Genomic DNA, 16870 nt, shown 5'->3' with positions numbered 1-16870 from the left:
TCTTAACCTAAACCAGAAAATAGCTTTATATTTTTGAAGCCTATTTTTTTGTGTTTCAGGAAATTTTTACACTTTTTTCATTAGATTTCTACAAGTAAAATTCTAACTTTAGAATACACAGACACACATACACACATTTACCTACACACACACAAGTGTGTATATGTACTTTATCGAGTTAAGGAAGTATCTATACCTTTTTACTTTTTCAAGAGTTCTATATATTCAATTTTTGCAGATGTTTCAGGTACATTTAGAAGGAAGGTATATTTTATATTATCAGTGTATAGTGGTCAATTTGTCTCCAGAATATCTACCACATTTACTACATCATTTAGATCATCTGTAATATAGCTTATTTTTTGTCCAAACTTTCTGTTTTATATTCAGAGTGACCTGTTAAGTCACTTTTTGTGAACACATTACTATGTATTTCTTCCTTCATTTCCTAGAATTTTTATATTATATAGTCATTGTTATTTCCTAGATGAATTCAGAATTATTTTATCTTCACGGTAGCATTTGGTTTTTATCATTATAAAATGGCTTTCTTTGTCATTTAATTCTCAAAGGTACATAGTATCAGGATTTCAACCATTGCTTTCTTTTTGCTTCCTTTTACCTTATAAATCTTAATTCATCTCTTTGCTTTTAGCTTTCTGTTGCTTTTCTGAGCATCATTAACTTCTGCTTTATTTCAATATTTTTTGTGTGTGCATTTTTTTTCATGACTGTATGAAAATATCTAATTTAATTTGCGGGACATATATAGTCTTCTTTAGCCTTATGGTTGTTTCCTTTTTTTAGGTGGATGACTTTTTGTAGGTAAAAATATTATATTTCACATTCTTGAATTTTTAAAGTGGCTTATATAGGTGAAATCTGTTTTTTCTACTCCTATTCATCTAATAGAACTTCCCAAGTGGCAACAGTGATAAAGAATCTGCCTGCCAATACAGGAGACTCAAGAGATGCAGGCTGGATCCCTGAATTGGGAAGATCCCCTGGAATAGGGAATTGGCTACCCGCCTCAGTATTCTTGCCTAGAAAATTTCATGGACTGAGGAGTCTGGAGGGCTACTGTTCTTGGGCTTGCAAAGAGTAGGGCAATGCTGAGAGACTGAGCACAAGTGCATTTATTTAATGGTTAAGGTTTCTAGTTAGAGAGCTCCCTCTTCTGTCAGTTCTGCCCTATTCTTGACAGTTTCCTTCCTGGATGGTATATTGCGATAGAAGTAGGGAGGCCAAAGGGATGTCTTTATTGTCTTTCATTTCCTCAGTATTCTTAAATCCTCCAAATTAAATCTTTGCTTTTGTACTCACAGCTCTACGAGATATCACCCTATGTGTATTACCTGTTTCTCAGATAATAGGAAAAAAAAAAAATACTAAGGAAAAAAAAATGCTTTCCCAAATTTCTCACTTCTTGTCTTCCATTTCAAACCTTTTTCCAGTTTTATAAACTGCCGAGTCTCAACCTTTGTTAAGTATTTTGGAACTTATTGTTGCAGGTTTATCTTTATAGGTTCATTGTGTCTACACTTAAGCTATGTTCTCTATTTTCACTTTCTCATAGACAATTTTAAGGACTAATTTCCCTAACCAGCACCATAAGCATTCAGTGGTAGACTGGAGCAAGAACTCTTCAATATTGTTGTATTTCTACCTAGAGATAATTTGTTGGTTGTGGTGCTCTGTCTATGAAGATGATGAAAGAACATGGATCTTTTATCATTTTATTTGTTTCCTTTATTGCTTTTACAAATGAGAGGGAAGTTTGAGGGATATTTGGAATCAAGCAACCATCTTTGCTATATAAAACTGAGGATTTGGTAGTACTTACTACAGTACTCTTTCTTTCAGATCTTTACTTCAAATCTATTCCACACTCATAACCTCTAAAAGCCTGTATGGAAGATTCATGAGTTCGCAGTGAATGAGCATTCTAACATGACAACCTGAGGTGGCTATGTTCTCCATATATGCATTTGCTTTCTTATAGCCTCACTGTGTTATTGTTTAGTGTTTTAACAAACAAAAGGAGCTTTTGATGGCTGGAAAAAATGCAAGTCTAACCATTTTATTGTGCTCAATAAAGTAAAAACATACAGAGGAAGATTGTCACATTGGATTTATAATGCAGGTTTTCTAATAGGTAGTACAAACTGATATTAATAAGATACAACTGATTTTATACAGCAAAATTTGTAAGTACATTTACAACTGGTAAGATACAACCAGGAAAAGGATGAAGTGAAGTGCAGAGTAGCGCTGATGTCCATATAGTCTCCTTTTACACGTTTTGACAGGGGTTGGTGAACATTTGTCCAACCATTTGTCTTTGAAAATAAAGGGCTTTTGTAATGCAGTCAAACTATTAATTTATGTATTCTTTTGCACTACAAATCACAGAGTTGAGAAGTTTCAACAGAGACTAACTTACAATGTTGAAAATATTTACTATCCAATTCTTTAGGGAAAGTTTTCCAACCCCTACACTAGGATAAAAGATGTTTCAAAAGTTCCAAAATTATGGAAATGAAAAAGTTGGTTTAAATGTTCCAAAGATTTCCAGGTTTAGATAATTGAAACAAATTGAAGGCTCCAATGAGAATACTCATGTAAAGCTTTTAATAAAGGCAGTGAATATAAGACAACAGGAGAAAGATAATTCAAAGAAACATCCAGAAACAAGCTACCCAATGTTCTTATTTATCTGAAGATATGATTCATCATCTCTGTGGATGAAACTGCTAGTATTTGTGCTGATGGATGTGTGTGGAAACTTGGTTACAGGACAGCTCAGGCAGAAGTTTTCTGCTGAGACTGTTCACATGGTGAAGATTAAATATCTAACTTATTACTTCCAGCTTGCTAAACTGCTAAGTCGCTTCAGTCGTGTCCGACTCCGTGTGACCTCATAGACGGCAGCCCACCAGGCTCCGCCATCCCTGGGATCCTCCAGGCAAAAACACTGGAGTGGGTTGCCATTTCCTTCTCCAATGCATGAAAGTGAAAAGTGAAAGTGAAGTCGCTCAGTTGTGTCCGACTCTTAGCGACTCCATGGACTGTAGCCTACCAGGCTCCTCCGTCCATGGATTTTCCAGGCAAGAGTACTGGAGTGGGGTGCCATTGCCTTCTCCGTACTTCAAGCTTACGTTATCAATAAACAAATTGGTCATACATTCCACTCAGGAATTCTGAGCTTTAAAAAATTCATCATTAGTCATGAGTTAATTAGTTACTTGGTTGGTTAACTAATTGCCCTTATCATGGCCAACAGCCAAAAAACAATTCTCAAGTCTCTCTGGAGGTAAGCAAAGAGTCCAGCTGTAAAATAACTCTATTTTCATTAAGCAGATTTAGATGTCACTTCCATGGCAGCTCAGTGGTAAAGAATTGATCTGCCAATGTAAGAGATGTGGGTTCAATCCCTACATTGGGAAGATCCCTTGGAGAAGGAAATGGCAACCCACTCCAGTATTCTTACCTGGGAAATCCCATGAACAAAGGAGCCTGACTGGCTACAGTCTAGTCTATGGGGTTGAAAAAGAGTCAGACGATTTAGGGACTCAACAACAACAATAGAAGAACTTAGAGGTAATATATTGCAATTGAAAAGATTACTTATCATGACACATGTGAACTAAATTCTTATTTATGAGGAATCAAAGGGCAGTATATAAATTCAATAAACAATGGAGTAGCAGTTACAGCATAGTTTTGGGGGATAAATTGTTGTGGTAGCAGAGCTCTAAAATGACCCTCAGAATATTCACTCCCTGGTGTGCACCTATATAATCCCTTCCAACTAAATTACAGGGGGGATTTGTGAATATAATGGGATGCTGCTGTAATTAGATTCCATTAAATGGCCAAAATAAAGCTGTTTTTCAGATGTAATTAAAGTTCCAAATTAGTCAATTCTCAGGTAACCAAAAGACAGATTATTATGGGGAGACCTGACCTCATAAGGGAAACTATTAAAAGAGTGCTGTGCTTAGTCACTTAGTCGTGTCCAACTCTTCGCGACTCCATGGGCTATAGCCCACCAGGCATCTCTGTCTGTGGGGATTCCCCAGGCAAGAATACTGGAGTGGGTTGCCATGCCCTCCTACAGGGGATCTTCCCAACCCAGGGATCCAACCCAGGTATCCCGCATTGCAGGCAGATTCTTTACCATCTGAGCCTCCAGGGAAGCCCAAAAGAGACATAGACATGATAAAGAGAGGAGTCAGGGGTACTATTCCTTGTCCTGAAGAAGAAAGTAACCCTGGTGTGACTATCTATGCAGAGAGGAGTCCTTTGTAAGCTATGGGTATTAGTCTTACAAACATAAAGAACAAATTTTTTTCAAAAGCTTGATTGAGCTTTGAGGACTCTTGAGTTTTAGGTGAGAATACCACCTGGCCAAGAACTTGGTTTCAATCTAGTGAGACCCTGAACAAAGACTATAGTTAAGCTGTGTCCAGTTCCAGATCCACAGATAGTGAGAGATAATAAACATGTGTGGTTTTAGGTTTCTAAATATAATTTGTTAGCCATCAATACATAACCCATATTGCATGCATTCAGGGTAATGAGTAACACATTCAGAGTAACAGAATTAAATGAAGAAAGACTGAACTGACTTATGGAAATACAGTTTTGTTATAGTATGTGTTTTTCACACATTTCCTTACCCTCTTACCTTTGCTTTATATCCAAACTGAGTCATTCACCTAGATCCTTCCAAATCAGCCCATTTCAGAGCAAAAAGCAGAAATCAAAATAAAAGTAAGTGACTCCTACAGAGAATATATCGGAAACATCATATCAGAAAGAAACAAAATTTTTGTGCAAAACCTTTCTATAAAAGGAATTGTTCCCATCCCAAGTAGTACAAAGAGATTTTCAGGATGAAGGAAGCATAATTCAGGTAAGAGTGGGAGAAAAAATTAATAAAAATGAAATGAGTCAGATGGTCCTGGATTGAATGTAATTAATATGATGAGGCCAATAGTAAGAAGGACACTTTGCCATGGATGACTAGTAACATTTCTTTAAGCTAGCACTTTACATGATAATGCCCTGAAATTATCAGTTCGGTTCAGTTCAGTCATTCAGTCATGTCTGACTCTTTGTGACCGCAGAGGTTGCAGCAGCCAGGCCTCCCGTCCATCACCAACTCCTGGAGTTTGCTCAAACTCATGTCCATCGAGTCGGTGATGCCATTCAACCATCTCATCCTCTGTTGTCCCCTTCTCCTTCCACCTTTTCCAGCATCAGGGTCATTTTCAATGAGTCATCTCTTCGTATCAGGTGACCAAAGTATTGGAGTTTCAGCTTTAGCATCAGTCCTTCCAATGAATATTCAGGACTGATTTCCTTTAGGATGGGCTGGTTAGATCTCCTTGCAGTCCAAGGGACTCTCAAGAGTCTTCTCCACACCACAGTTCAAAAGCATCAATTCTTCGGCACTCAGCTTTCTTTATAGTCCATCTCTCACATCCATACATGACTACTGGAAAAACCATAGCTTTGACTAGACAGACCTTTGTTGGCAAAGTAATGTCTCTGCTTTTTAATATGCTGTCTAGGCTGGTCATAGCTTTTCTTTCAAGGAGCAAGCATCTTTTAATTTTATGGCTGCAGTCACCATCTGCAGTGATTTTGGAGCCCCCAAAATGAAGTCTGTCACTGTTTCCATTGTTTCTTTATCTATTTGCCATGAAATGATGGGACTGGATGCCATGATCTTAGTTTTCTGAAAAAGCTGAGTTTTAAGTCAGCTTTTTCACTCCCTTCTTTCACTTTCATCAAGAGGCTCTTTAGTTCTTCACTTTCTGCCATAAGCATGGTGTCTTCTGCATATCTGAGGTTATTGATATTTCTCCCAGAAATCTTGTTTCCAGCTTGTGCTTCATCCAGTCCAGCATTTCTCATGATGTACCTTGCTTATAAGTTAAATAATTAGGGTGACAATATACAGCCTGACATACTCCTTTCCCAATTTGAAACCAGTCTGTTGTTTCATGTTCCGTTCTAACTGTTGCTTCTTGACCCGCATACAGGTTTCTCAGGAGGCAGGTCAGATGGTCTGGTATTCCCATCTCTTTAAGAATTTTCCATAGTTTGTTGTGATCTACACAGTCAAAGGCTTTGGCACAGTCAGTAAAACAGAATTAAATGTTTTTCTGGAACTCTTGTGCTTTACCGATGGTCCAACGGATGTTGGCAATTTGATCTCTGGTTCCTCTGCCTTTCTAAATCCAGTTTGAACATCTGGAAGTTCATGGTTCATGTACTGTTAAAGTCTGGCTCGGAGCATTTTGAGCATTACTTTGCTAGCATGTGAGATGAGTGCAATCGTGTGGTGGTTTGAACATTATTTGGCATTGCCTTTCTTTGGGATTGAAATGAAAACTAACCTTTTCCAGTCCTGTGGCCACTGCTGAGTTTTCCAAGTTTGCTGGCATTTGAGTGCAGCACTTTCACAACATCGTCTTTTAGGATTTGAAATAGCTCAACTGGAATTCCATCACCTGCACTAGCTTTGTTCGTAGTGATGCTTCCTAAGGCCAAATTGACTTTGCATTCCAGGATGTCTGGCTCTAGGTGAGTGATCACACCATCGTGATTATCTGGCTCATGACGATCTTTTTTGTACAGTTCATCTGTGTATTCTTGCCACCTCTTCTTAATATCTTCTGCTTCTGTTAGGTCCATTCAATTTCTGTCCTTTATTGAGCCCATCTAAGCACAAAATATTCCCTTAGTATCTCTAATTTTCTTGAAGCAATCTCTCATCTTTCCCATTCTATTGTTTTGCTCTATTTCTTTGCACTGATCACTGAAGAAGGTTTTCTTATCTCTCCATCCTTTGAAAATCTGCATTCAAATGGGTATATCTTCCATTTTCTCTTTTGCCTTTAGTTTTTCTTCCCTCCACAGTTCTTTTTAAGGCCTCCTCAGACAGCCATTTTGCTTTTTTGCATTTCTTTTTCTTGTGGATGGTCTTGATCACTGCCTCCTATACAATATCACGAACCTCCATCCATAGTTCTTCAGGCACTCTTTCTATCAGATCTAATCCCTTGAATCTATTTCTAACTTCCACTGTATAATTGTAAGGGATTTGATTTAGGTCATGCCTTAATGGTTTAGTGGTTTTCCCTACTTTTTTTCAATTTAAGTCTGAATTTTGCAATAAGTAGTTCATTATCTGAACCTCAGTTAGCTCCCAGTCTGAAATGATATGGGAGCTGAAATGATATGGGATATAGGAGCTGATGATATGGATATGATATGGGATGATATGGATATGATATGGGAGCTGAAGAAAACCTCTCAGCTATCTTTAGAAGGCAACAGGAATTTTCCTTCCTCAGTGAAGACAACTTTGAAATAAATTATTCTTTGAAATTAGATATAATCTGTAACATTTAACACCTTCTGTTTCCTCATTGCTCTTGCGATATTGTAATAAATTTTCATGAGTTCTCAGTAAAAACAAACAAACAAAAAGATTGAACTATGTAAAATTCATAGAGTATGATGTTAGAATAGCAGTTTCAACCTATGCCTGAATGTGGCTACAAGAACACAGTTGATATTCATCCTTGACAAAAATTATGAAAATTCTATTATTTCCTGCATAGAAAATAAACAGAGATCTATACATATCCTATTTAGAAGTATATTTCCTACATTTTTTCTCCTTAGGAAAAACAAACAAACAAGCAAAATACTCAGAGGAAATTTTTTTGTGTGGGAAGAGGAGAGATTGATTGGACAGTTGGAACAGAAAACTGTTTTCTTAATAAGCTTGTCTATACTGATCTTTATAAATGCAATTTAAAAACTATATTGTTACAAAAATGACACAGACAGCAAAGGCAAAACATTTTAAATATGTAGAAAGTGCAATGCATGTCCAAGTTAAATACATGAAAGATGTTACAGGTATTCCTGTGTTTTTCATAGTATAACCTAAGTACATTTTTCCTAAGTCAATCTTCATACAAGAATAAAGATTTCAAGTTGTATTACTATTATATTTGTATTTTGAGAAATAAAACATGAGAGGTTCTTATCTCTTCCTGACTCTTTGTATTTTGAAAATCAACCTTGAGCTCTTAATTATAATCATTTAATTGAAATACAAAAGAAGAGAACAAATAGAGATGTCAGTACAAATTTCTTTAGATGTATATTCAACAGTTATTTTTTAAAAGAGGGAATTGGGTTTTGATATTTCTGAGGTGGGAAAAAATCTATTCAGGTCACAAGCATCATGACTCATCATGTGCCCTTCCCTTCACTGACCCACTCAGAAACCCTTCAATAAAAAAGCCTGCTTGCTCCCTGTCCTCTTAAATACTAAATGTCCAGTATTTTATCACATGCCATTTAGGAAAAGATTTTGGGGATTGATCAGAAATTGAAATCTTAAATGCCCATGTAAGAGTGGCTTTTTTTACTGTCAGATAAGCATAAGGCAAGAAAGATACTTGAAAAAACAAAACAAAACAAAACAAAAGACTGTATATTCATGTGATCAGATCTTGGGTTTCCCTTCCCCTTGGAAAATGTGAAGGCAATCTTGTAAGATCACATACTTGGATATAACTTTCCAATTGTTCTGCAGAACTTGGTAGCATCAAGATAAGACACACAAATGTGTTACTTAACCCTTGTGATACATATGAAGGAATTATTATATAGCACTTTCAGGTCTAAATTAGAACATATAGATGAATAGATATACACCAAAAACTTAAAACAAACACTGAAATTATTTTTACTTTCAGAGGGAAAAAAGATGAGGATGGGACTTTTCAATTTAGCATACCATACAAAGAACTAATATGATGTTAATATATATTGTTTGGCCTGAATTAAGTTTTATTTAAATTTCAGCAGAGAGAATTTCCAAAAATAGATGCATAAATTGTTAAATCCATACCATATACATTGAACATTCATTAAATTATTTATCTTGACTCTATAATTTCAGGTGTAGGTACACAAATTTCATCAACTTAAAAACACAGGGCAAAATTTTAAATTGTAACTATATATGTTGATGAATTAGGCATATTGTTTTAGTTATTGTTATGTTGTATACCTAAAACTAACATAATGTTATATACCAATTGCATAATGATAAAAAATTTAAATATATATTTTCAAATACATGAAAAGTATATGATTGATAAAACACAATTTGGGAAATTTTAAAGATCCCAGAGGTAGGTAATATAATTTGTAACCATTCTAAGTAATACTGAATCTCCATTGCACAACACTTGTGCCCCAAGAAACATCTAAATAAGCTGTTGTTTACAGATATAACGAGACTTCTTTTCACAGTGTCCATCCAAAATCCTTCCTCTTGGGCTATACATAATGCAGTTCTTTGGATTTACAGATTTAGGGAAAGGAAGTCTGCAATGAAGAAGAAAATTTTAATATATAAGAACAGGAAATGAAAACATTCAAGGATGCTGTTCTTGCTAAATGATAGAATTAGGGAACATTTAAAAGCATTTGAATGAGATACTACATCTTGAGTCATTATCTTCTTCATTCAAGCCATTTTTCACAATTTCAGAGTACAATGTTACCAAAACACAGTATGCTCAATAATCAATAGCATTGAGATTGGGGATTTTGGGGTTTTGTTGTTGTTTTAAAAGATTTTGATATGTGTTATTCTTTGCTTCTATGTTAATTAAAGATGTATTAACTAAGTCTAGTCCAAGAAAAAATCAGATTATAAAATTTCTCAATGTATGATGCTGTTAAATCTCATATTTAAGAATGAAAATGAGATTTGAAGCTTATAAATATACAGGAAATAAACCCAGAATATTTGAAACATGGGTCAATGCTGAGAATATCAATCTCCACCAGAATAAGAAAAATAATGGACATACTGTTTTCTCCGGACTGCTTTCATACATGTGAGAATCTGTACATATGCATACATATCCAAGTGCTTGTACCAAGGCAGGAAACAAAACATATGTCGAAAGCTTTTGAGCAAACACTTGGATGTTGTGGATGTGGTTAAAAATTTTATTATGTTGTATCTATTCTCTTTTTTATAGTTTCATGCCCAAAATAGGATACCCTTATAATGGTCCTGGATATTCAATTCTCTGATCAGATCTAAGGATAAACTCAAAAAGAACAGGGAAAAAGGTTTTGGTACCAGAAACTTACAGATCCCAGGAGAGAGTAGAATTGTCCTCCCACAACCAGGCATGATGTTCTTCATCGTAAGAAAGCCCAATCCAGTAAAAACTGGTACTGAACTTCATAAAAGCCTGCATGGAAACAGAGACCAACATATTAATCTATTTTGAATCTACTCTAGGAATCATGTACGTTTAAGGGGGCCAGTGTCCACATCAGTTTTTCAATTATACCCACTAAAATCATTTTTAACTTTTAATTTGGGAAAAAGAGTCAGTCACATGCCTACTATTTCTCATTCATCAAGCCCATTCATTTATGGAGGAAAAAAAAACCCACAAAAATCTCACTTCTTGAAGGAATGAAAGATGTCATAAAGGGTGTGAGAGGTTTCATGGAACACTTCCTTCAGATGGGATCAATAATCAAATCTGATCCCAAATAAACCGCATCTGGAGGGATAAATCTTTACCACAGTTTCTCCAGGAAGCTACAGAACTTTTTATTGAGTTGGGTTATTATTTTATAATATTCTACATATTCATTTCACATTATACCCGAGTGATAGCAAATGTTGTATAATTACAAAATCAGTTATAAATTCACTTAAAGAACTAAAAGTTTAAAGTTTTTGGAATAAAACTAATGACCTATTATTTCTTCTTTGAATACTCTCTAAACAGTTTCTTATATTTTACTTGTCAGCACTCCTATAATGTAAACCTTAGAGAAAGTTTGGCTCAATTTTATGGTGGTTTCAAAGTATAGGAAATTAGTTCAAATATAATCATACATTTACTATCTGATTAAAGACTTGAATCAAAGTATAGATAATATATTTTTCTGGGTCAAATAAAATGTAGAAAATAAGAATTAAATACTTACCAGTTCATTTCTGATTTGTATCTGAAGTAGACTGGAATTATGAGAAACACAAAAATCCCTACTGTCTTTCCATGTTTTCAATTCATTAGAAACGAAATAACAGTTGCATTGGTAGCCAATCCACTTTTCTTGGCAAGAATAGCAGCCAGATCCTAAGAGAAAAAATAAAATATGACTTGATGACATTGGAGATCCAGTTTCTTTTCAGTGCTTTCTCATTCAAAAAGCATTTGTTTTTTATTAATTGTGTCTACAAATATTCTTTGAGAATTTACTGCATACACTACACATCAGCAGATATTTACCTGAACAACCCAGACATGACTCTTCTTCTTCATGGAGATTATATTCTAGAGATAGAGAATTGCATACATTTTAGTCTTTATGAACTATTTTTAATGCTAATCTGGGTAAGTATACACAATAAATTCACTGTGTTCAAATAAACAGTATAGCAGATTGTAGGATGTGAGGTGATTAGAAGAACCCTTTTTAAGGCAGTGATCCAAAGCTGATTTTTTCTATGTAATTAAAAGTAAACTAGATGAAAGAAGTATTAAAAGGAAGAAAGAATTATAGCATATTTTCTGAGAGAAAAATTCTGCATATTTTATTTTCAAAATGATGATAAATAAAATGATTAGCCAGAAGTCTGACCACCCAATATATTAGTGATCGTGTCTTCAGTATTGACCATCCTCGGTGATAAAAGTTCTATGACATGGCAGGCACTCAAATCTTTGTCAAATAAATAATTTTGAAGGTGTAGAGTAGAATGGTGGTTAACAAGGGCTGAGATATGGGGAAAATAGGGAGATGTTGGTCAAAATGTACTTGGAAATTTCCTGGTGGTCCAGTGGTTAAAACTCAATGCTTTCACTGCTGAGTACCTGGATCCAATCTGTGATAGTGGAACTAAAATCCCAAAAGCTGTGAGGTGAGGCCAAAAACAAAAACAAAAAAAAATAGAAGCTTTCAGTTAGAAGATGAATTCATTCTGGGAATCTACTGCACACCATTATAACTAGAGCTAACAGTATTGTGGTATAAATACTCATGACTTGCTGCAGGAGTAGTTCTTAAATGTTTTTACCACAAACAGAAATGATAGTTGTGTGACATGATGGAGGTACTAGCTAGTGCTACAGTGGTAATAATATTATAGTAATAAGTATATCAAATCAACACATTGCAGACATTAAACTTATACAACATCATTTGTCAACTGTATCTCAATAAAGCCAGGAAAATGTTCAGGAAAAAAAAGATATGAATGAAGATGCTATATGAACAAAGAAGATAGTAAAACAACTTGGAGAGTGTTTGAGAAAAAAAAAAAAAACAACAGCTAGGTCTTGGAGCTGACTTTCACAGGTTAAGTGTTAAGTAGGGTTTAGAACTGCAAAAATCTCCATGCTGTTTTCTGAGTTATAGAAGAAGCAGAGGTAAAGGTATAGAGGGTTATAAACAAACACAATGAGGTAATTAGGATTGGCTATAGTATTTACTTTAATGTAAGTATCATGTATATATATAATATAAATATAAAAATATAATGTATTTTTTATTTGCTACTTAAACATGAACACTTAACCTTGGAAAATTTTTTTCAGGGTAATATTTTCCTTATTATTTAAATATACAAATAATATTTATTTGATGAAATTTAATAAATTCTTATGTAAACAATGAAAGAAGACTATCCTACAACAAGCAGGCAAGTTTTGATGACTATAATATTCCATCAAGCTTCTGTGTGAGAAAAACAGGAAACTGCTTATTTTATTCTTTATCAACAAGAAAGATTTCCAAAGTAGGAACTTTACCTTCCTGAAGATCTGAGGAGGGTCCAGGCTGAACACTTTGTTTAGTAGGTGCTGGAAGAAATGATTAGAAATTTACTTTATTAGACACTGTTTTATGAAATAACAAAATACTCCACATTAGAAAAATCAAACTTTTATTGTAAGATAGTTTTATCACAATTTTGATCTTTTTATATAGGCTTGACTAGAAAAACTTACAATTTTTTAACAGAACTCCCAAAGCAGCCATCAACACAAGGCATATTACTCCTAAGACCCCAGAGATCAACCTCCATGCGGTGGTCTGAAAAGCTATAAAGAAAGATGGGATAATGATTTAAAGATCAAGTACAGGAGTTCTTAAAGGCAGAAACCAGTGAGAGAATCCAAAAAGTTCTTTGGTTTGATAACCCATTTTGCCAGTAAAATGTTTGAAAATGAAGACAGTCCATTGAGAACTCTATCCAATACCAATATTTCAATATGATGTACTTTGTTCTTCATTGAAATTTTCAGTACCTTTTCTTCTTTATCAGTTCTGTCTCAGTACAATGTATTTACCATTTACTTTTTAATTTGAAAAGAAGCTTAGAGATCTGTAGTAAAAAGAGACAAGCAGGCACTAAGTTCCATTTTATGGACTCAACTCTTTGCGACCCCACGGACTGTGGCTCACTTGTATCCTCAGTCCATGGAATTATCCAGGTAAGAACACTGGAGTGGGTGCCATTCCCTTTTCCAGGCGATCTTCCCAACCCAGGGATTGAACATGGGTTTCCCTCATTGTAGGCAGACTCTTTACTGTCTGAGCCACCAGGATAACCCTGATATATTGATAACAAACTTATTTTGGTAACAACAACATAAGCATCACAAGGTGGAGCACATGACTCCCATTAGGTAGGTAAGAAAACCTAGGATAATTTTCCTGGTAAATTTATATCTCAATCAGAATTTAGAGCTATCCTGGTCAAAATACACTCTTTAAATCTGTTTTGAGAATACTTCACAAAATCATCTCTAAGTGACAGAGTGAAGAATCAGAAAAATGAAATTAAAAAGTGCTAATATATGAGAAACCTAAAACTGTACACATTTTTTCTTAACATGTTGCCCAAAATTAGCCATACCCATGAGATACATTTTTGGTTATTTTTATTTTTTCACTTTATGATTTGGGCTGCACATACCTGCCATGTGAGATGTTGTCTAATGTCGATGCAGATAAGGCACTGTGGATGCTTGTTCAAGGATAGTGAGGTTAGTCCATGGAGCTAAGCTGGAGGCTACCAAAATCCCAAAAGTTGTGAAGAAATTTTAAAAAAGAAAAACTGTGAATCAACATGTGCTTGTATCTTCTGCTGATGAGACAAGGATGTGTAGTATGAACAAGAAGCAGTAAAATCGCTATCTTCTAAAATGCTTCTGGAACCGCAATACAGGAAATTCTCACTGAACCTCATAATGCAGACCATTTGACTATCACAAAATAAGGTGAGAGGAAAGTTTTTTTTTAATGTTCAAACATCAAAGTCATCTAAAAAGTTACTTGGAAAACGGAATATATGGGCAAACCAAAGGAAAATTTACTTAGTACAAAAAAAAAAATTTGCACAGAATTTTCCGTTTTTAATCATGAAAAATATTTGTTATTTACCTCGTGTCAAACGTGAAGCACATGACATATATTAGCTTATTTTTCCCCTGAATGTGACTTAACAATAAAGATAGATAAATATGCTTATTTTACCAATGAGAAAAGTAAGGTATAGTAAAGCTAGGTCACATGTCTGACACCCTGGTAGTCTTTCTCTAGAGCACACATGAGATGCATTTCAAATTAAGCCTCTCTCTCTGTCTATGTTTTGTTAATTTTCATTTATTTCCTTTAGTACAGAGTGGTTGGAACTTTCCAGCTCTCATGCTGTACTTCTCATTCTTGCCTTATTAGCCCAAGTATGGAAGGCAAAATAAAAATGGTTAGAATCAGAGGGACTTCTCTCCTCATCTCCTTCTTCTTCTCTCACTCTTTCTCTCTCCCTTATTTAATTCTCTAACTTGGTGGTAAAAATCCATTAAAAGATTGGTTCAGCCCAACAATGTAAATGTCAAGTCACAGATAAGATAACTTAATGCACTCATGCATATACACACAAAAGATATAGATAGATAGACAGATAGATGGATAGAGTAGAAGATGGATACAGATAGGTAGACATATGTACATGTGTATACATATATGTGTATATTTTATATACGTATGTGTACTCAGTTGCTCATTTGTATCTAACCCTGTGTGACCCCATGGACTGTAGCCCGCCAGACTCGTCTGCCCTGAAATTCTCTAGGCAAGAATACTGGAGTGGGTTGCACTCCATGGGATTGAACTCATGTCTCCAGCATCTGCCACACTGTAGATGGATTCTTTACTGCTGAGCCACCAGGGAAGTCAGGTGATTAAAGAGGACTTTATATGCATATATGTGTAGATTATATATAAGTATAAAATCCTCTAATTTTCTCTGTGCTGTCAGCACTGGTTGATTGATCCCTTTTTGCACAAGGGCAGTTGAATTGTTTTTGTACCAATTTCTCTACCGTTCATCTCCACTTGAAGCAAATGTTATCACTTCCCCCCTCCCATATCCCTTAGAATATTTGTAAACTATGGTAAATCACCAAGTGCAAATTTTCCCTCCTAGAACTGCTGAACATTTTGCTGCTCTCGCCTGACAGTCCAGAAGTGCTGAGGAATTCTCACCGGGATGGCCCTAACCAATGAGTCTCAGTATTTGCTCTAATCCAGCAACTGTGACTTGAATGTGAGGCAGTTTTGAACATTATATTTTTCCCCATTCACCAGATTCACTCAATAGTGCTAGTCTCCAGTCTCCTCCTCTAGTATCTGGATTAAGAGAGTGACCTTTATTGTGTTCTACATTCTCTTTCCTGTATTAACACTCCCTCCTTTATCCACACACATTCCAAATATGCTTTTCATTCAAACTTTTATCAGGAGGGGTCTGATCCAGAAAGAACCCAAACTGAAGCTCCACTGAAATGTCAGCTTCACTTATGTGTTTGCTTCTCCTTGCAGAAAACGCAGGTCTCTCAGCAGAATCTCCTCTCCTCAAGTAGGGAGGAGATTCTTAACTGAAAGAACTACAAATTTTCTTCCCTGTAGTTTACTCATGCCCTTGATCAGTGCCCATGTTGACTTCAGTAACTAAAAGACCATTCAAACCTGAACCAAGAGTTGGAGAAAATTAATGAATGTCCACTTAATTATGAAGTCTCTTCCTTGCCTATCAATGTTCCAGAATATAGGAAGCAACAGTTAGAACTGGACATGGAACAACAGACTTGTTCCAAATAGGAAAAGGAGTACATCAAGGCTGTATATTGTCACCCTATTTATTTAACCTATATGCAGAGTACATCATGAGAAACGCTGGACTGGAAGAAACACAAGCTGGAATCAAGATTGCCGGGAGAAATATCAATCACCTCAGATATGCAGATGACACCACCCTTATGCCCCAAAGTGAAGAGGAACTCAAAAGCCTCTTGATGAAAGTGAAAGTGGAGAGTGAAAAAGTTGGCTTAAAGCTCAACATTCAGAAAACGAAGATCATGGCATCTGGTCCCACCACTTCATGGGAAATAGATGGGGAAACAGTGGAAACAGTGTCAGACTTTATTTTTCTGGGCCCCAAAATCACTGCAGATGGTGACTGCAGCCATGAAATTAAAAGACGCTTACTCCTTGGAAGGAAAGTTATGACCAACCTAGATAGCATATTCAAAAGCAGAGACATTACTTTGCCAACAAAGGTTCGTCTAGTCAAGGCTATGGTTTTTCCTGTGGTGATGTATGGATGTGAGAGTTGGACTGTGAAGAAGGCTGAGTGCCGAAGAATTGATGCTTTTGAACTGTGGTGTTGGAGAAGACTCTTGAGAGTCCCTTAGACTGCAAGGAGATCCAACCAGTCCATTCT

The 16870-nt window shown here is 35.6% G+C and overlaps 1 protein-coding gene across 2 annotated transcripts; it reads right to left on the bottom strand.

Annotated features, from left to right (window-relative positions):
* Positions 1 to 8160: 8160 nt before the first annotated feature.
* LOC102411392 (natural killer cells antigen CD94) lies at positions 8161 to 14297 on the bottom strand. 2 transcript variants are annotated; one of them, XM_006059803.4, is made up of 7 exons: positions 14063 to 14295; positions 13092 to 13184; positions 12894 to 12944; positions 11373 to 11417; positions 11068 to 11219; positions 10210 to 10313; positions 8161 to 9429 (listed from the first exon to the last, which is right to left on the bottom strand). In XM_006059803.4, exons 1-7 carry the CDS (start codon positions 14067 to 14069, stop codon positions 9309 to 9311), a joined length of 573 nt encoding a protein of 190 aa, XP_006059865.2. In that variant the 5' UTR covers positions 14070 to 14295; the 3' UTR covers positions 8161 to 9308. The 2 variants fall into 2 exon arrangements, with proteins under 2 accessions (XP_006059865.2, XP_025139009.2); XM_025283224.3 differs by lacking the exon at positions 13092 to 13184 and having other exon boundaries at positions 14063 to 14297.
* Positions 14298 to 16870: the final 2573 nt, after the last annotated feature.

This window comes from Bubalus bubalis, chromosome 4 (genome assembly GCF_019923935.1).
Source record: "Bubalus bubalis isolate 160015118507 breed Murrah chromosome 4, NDDB_SH_1, whole genome shotgun sequence".
NCBI classification, from domain to species: domain Eukaryota; kingdom Metazoa; phylum Chordata; class Mammalia; order Artiodactyla; family Bovidae; genus Bubalus; species Bubalus bubalis.
The sequence above is the reverse complement of the archived record's forward strand: the minus strand, read 5'-3'. Positions and strand labels throughout refer to the sequence as shown.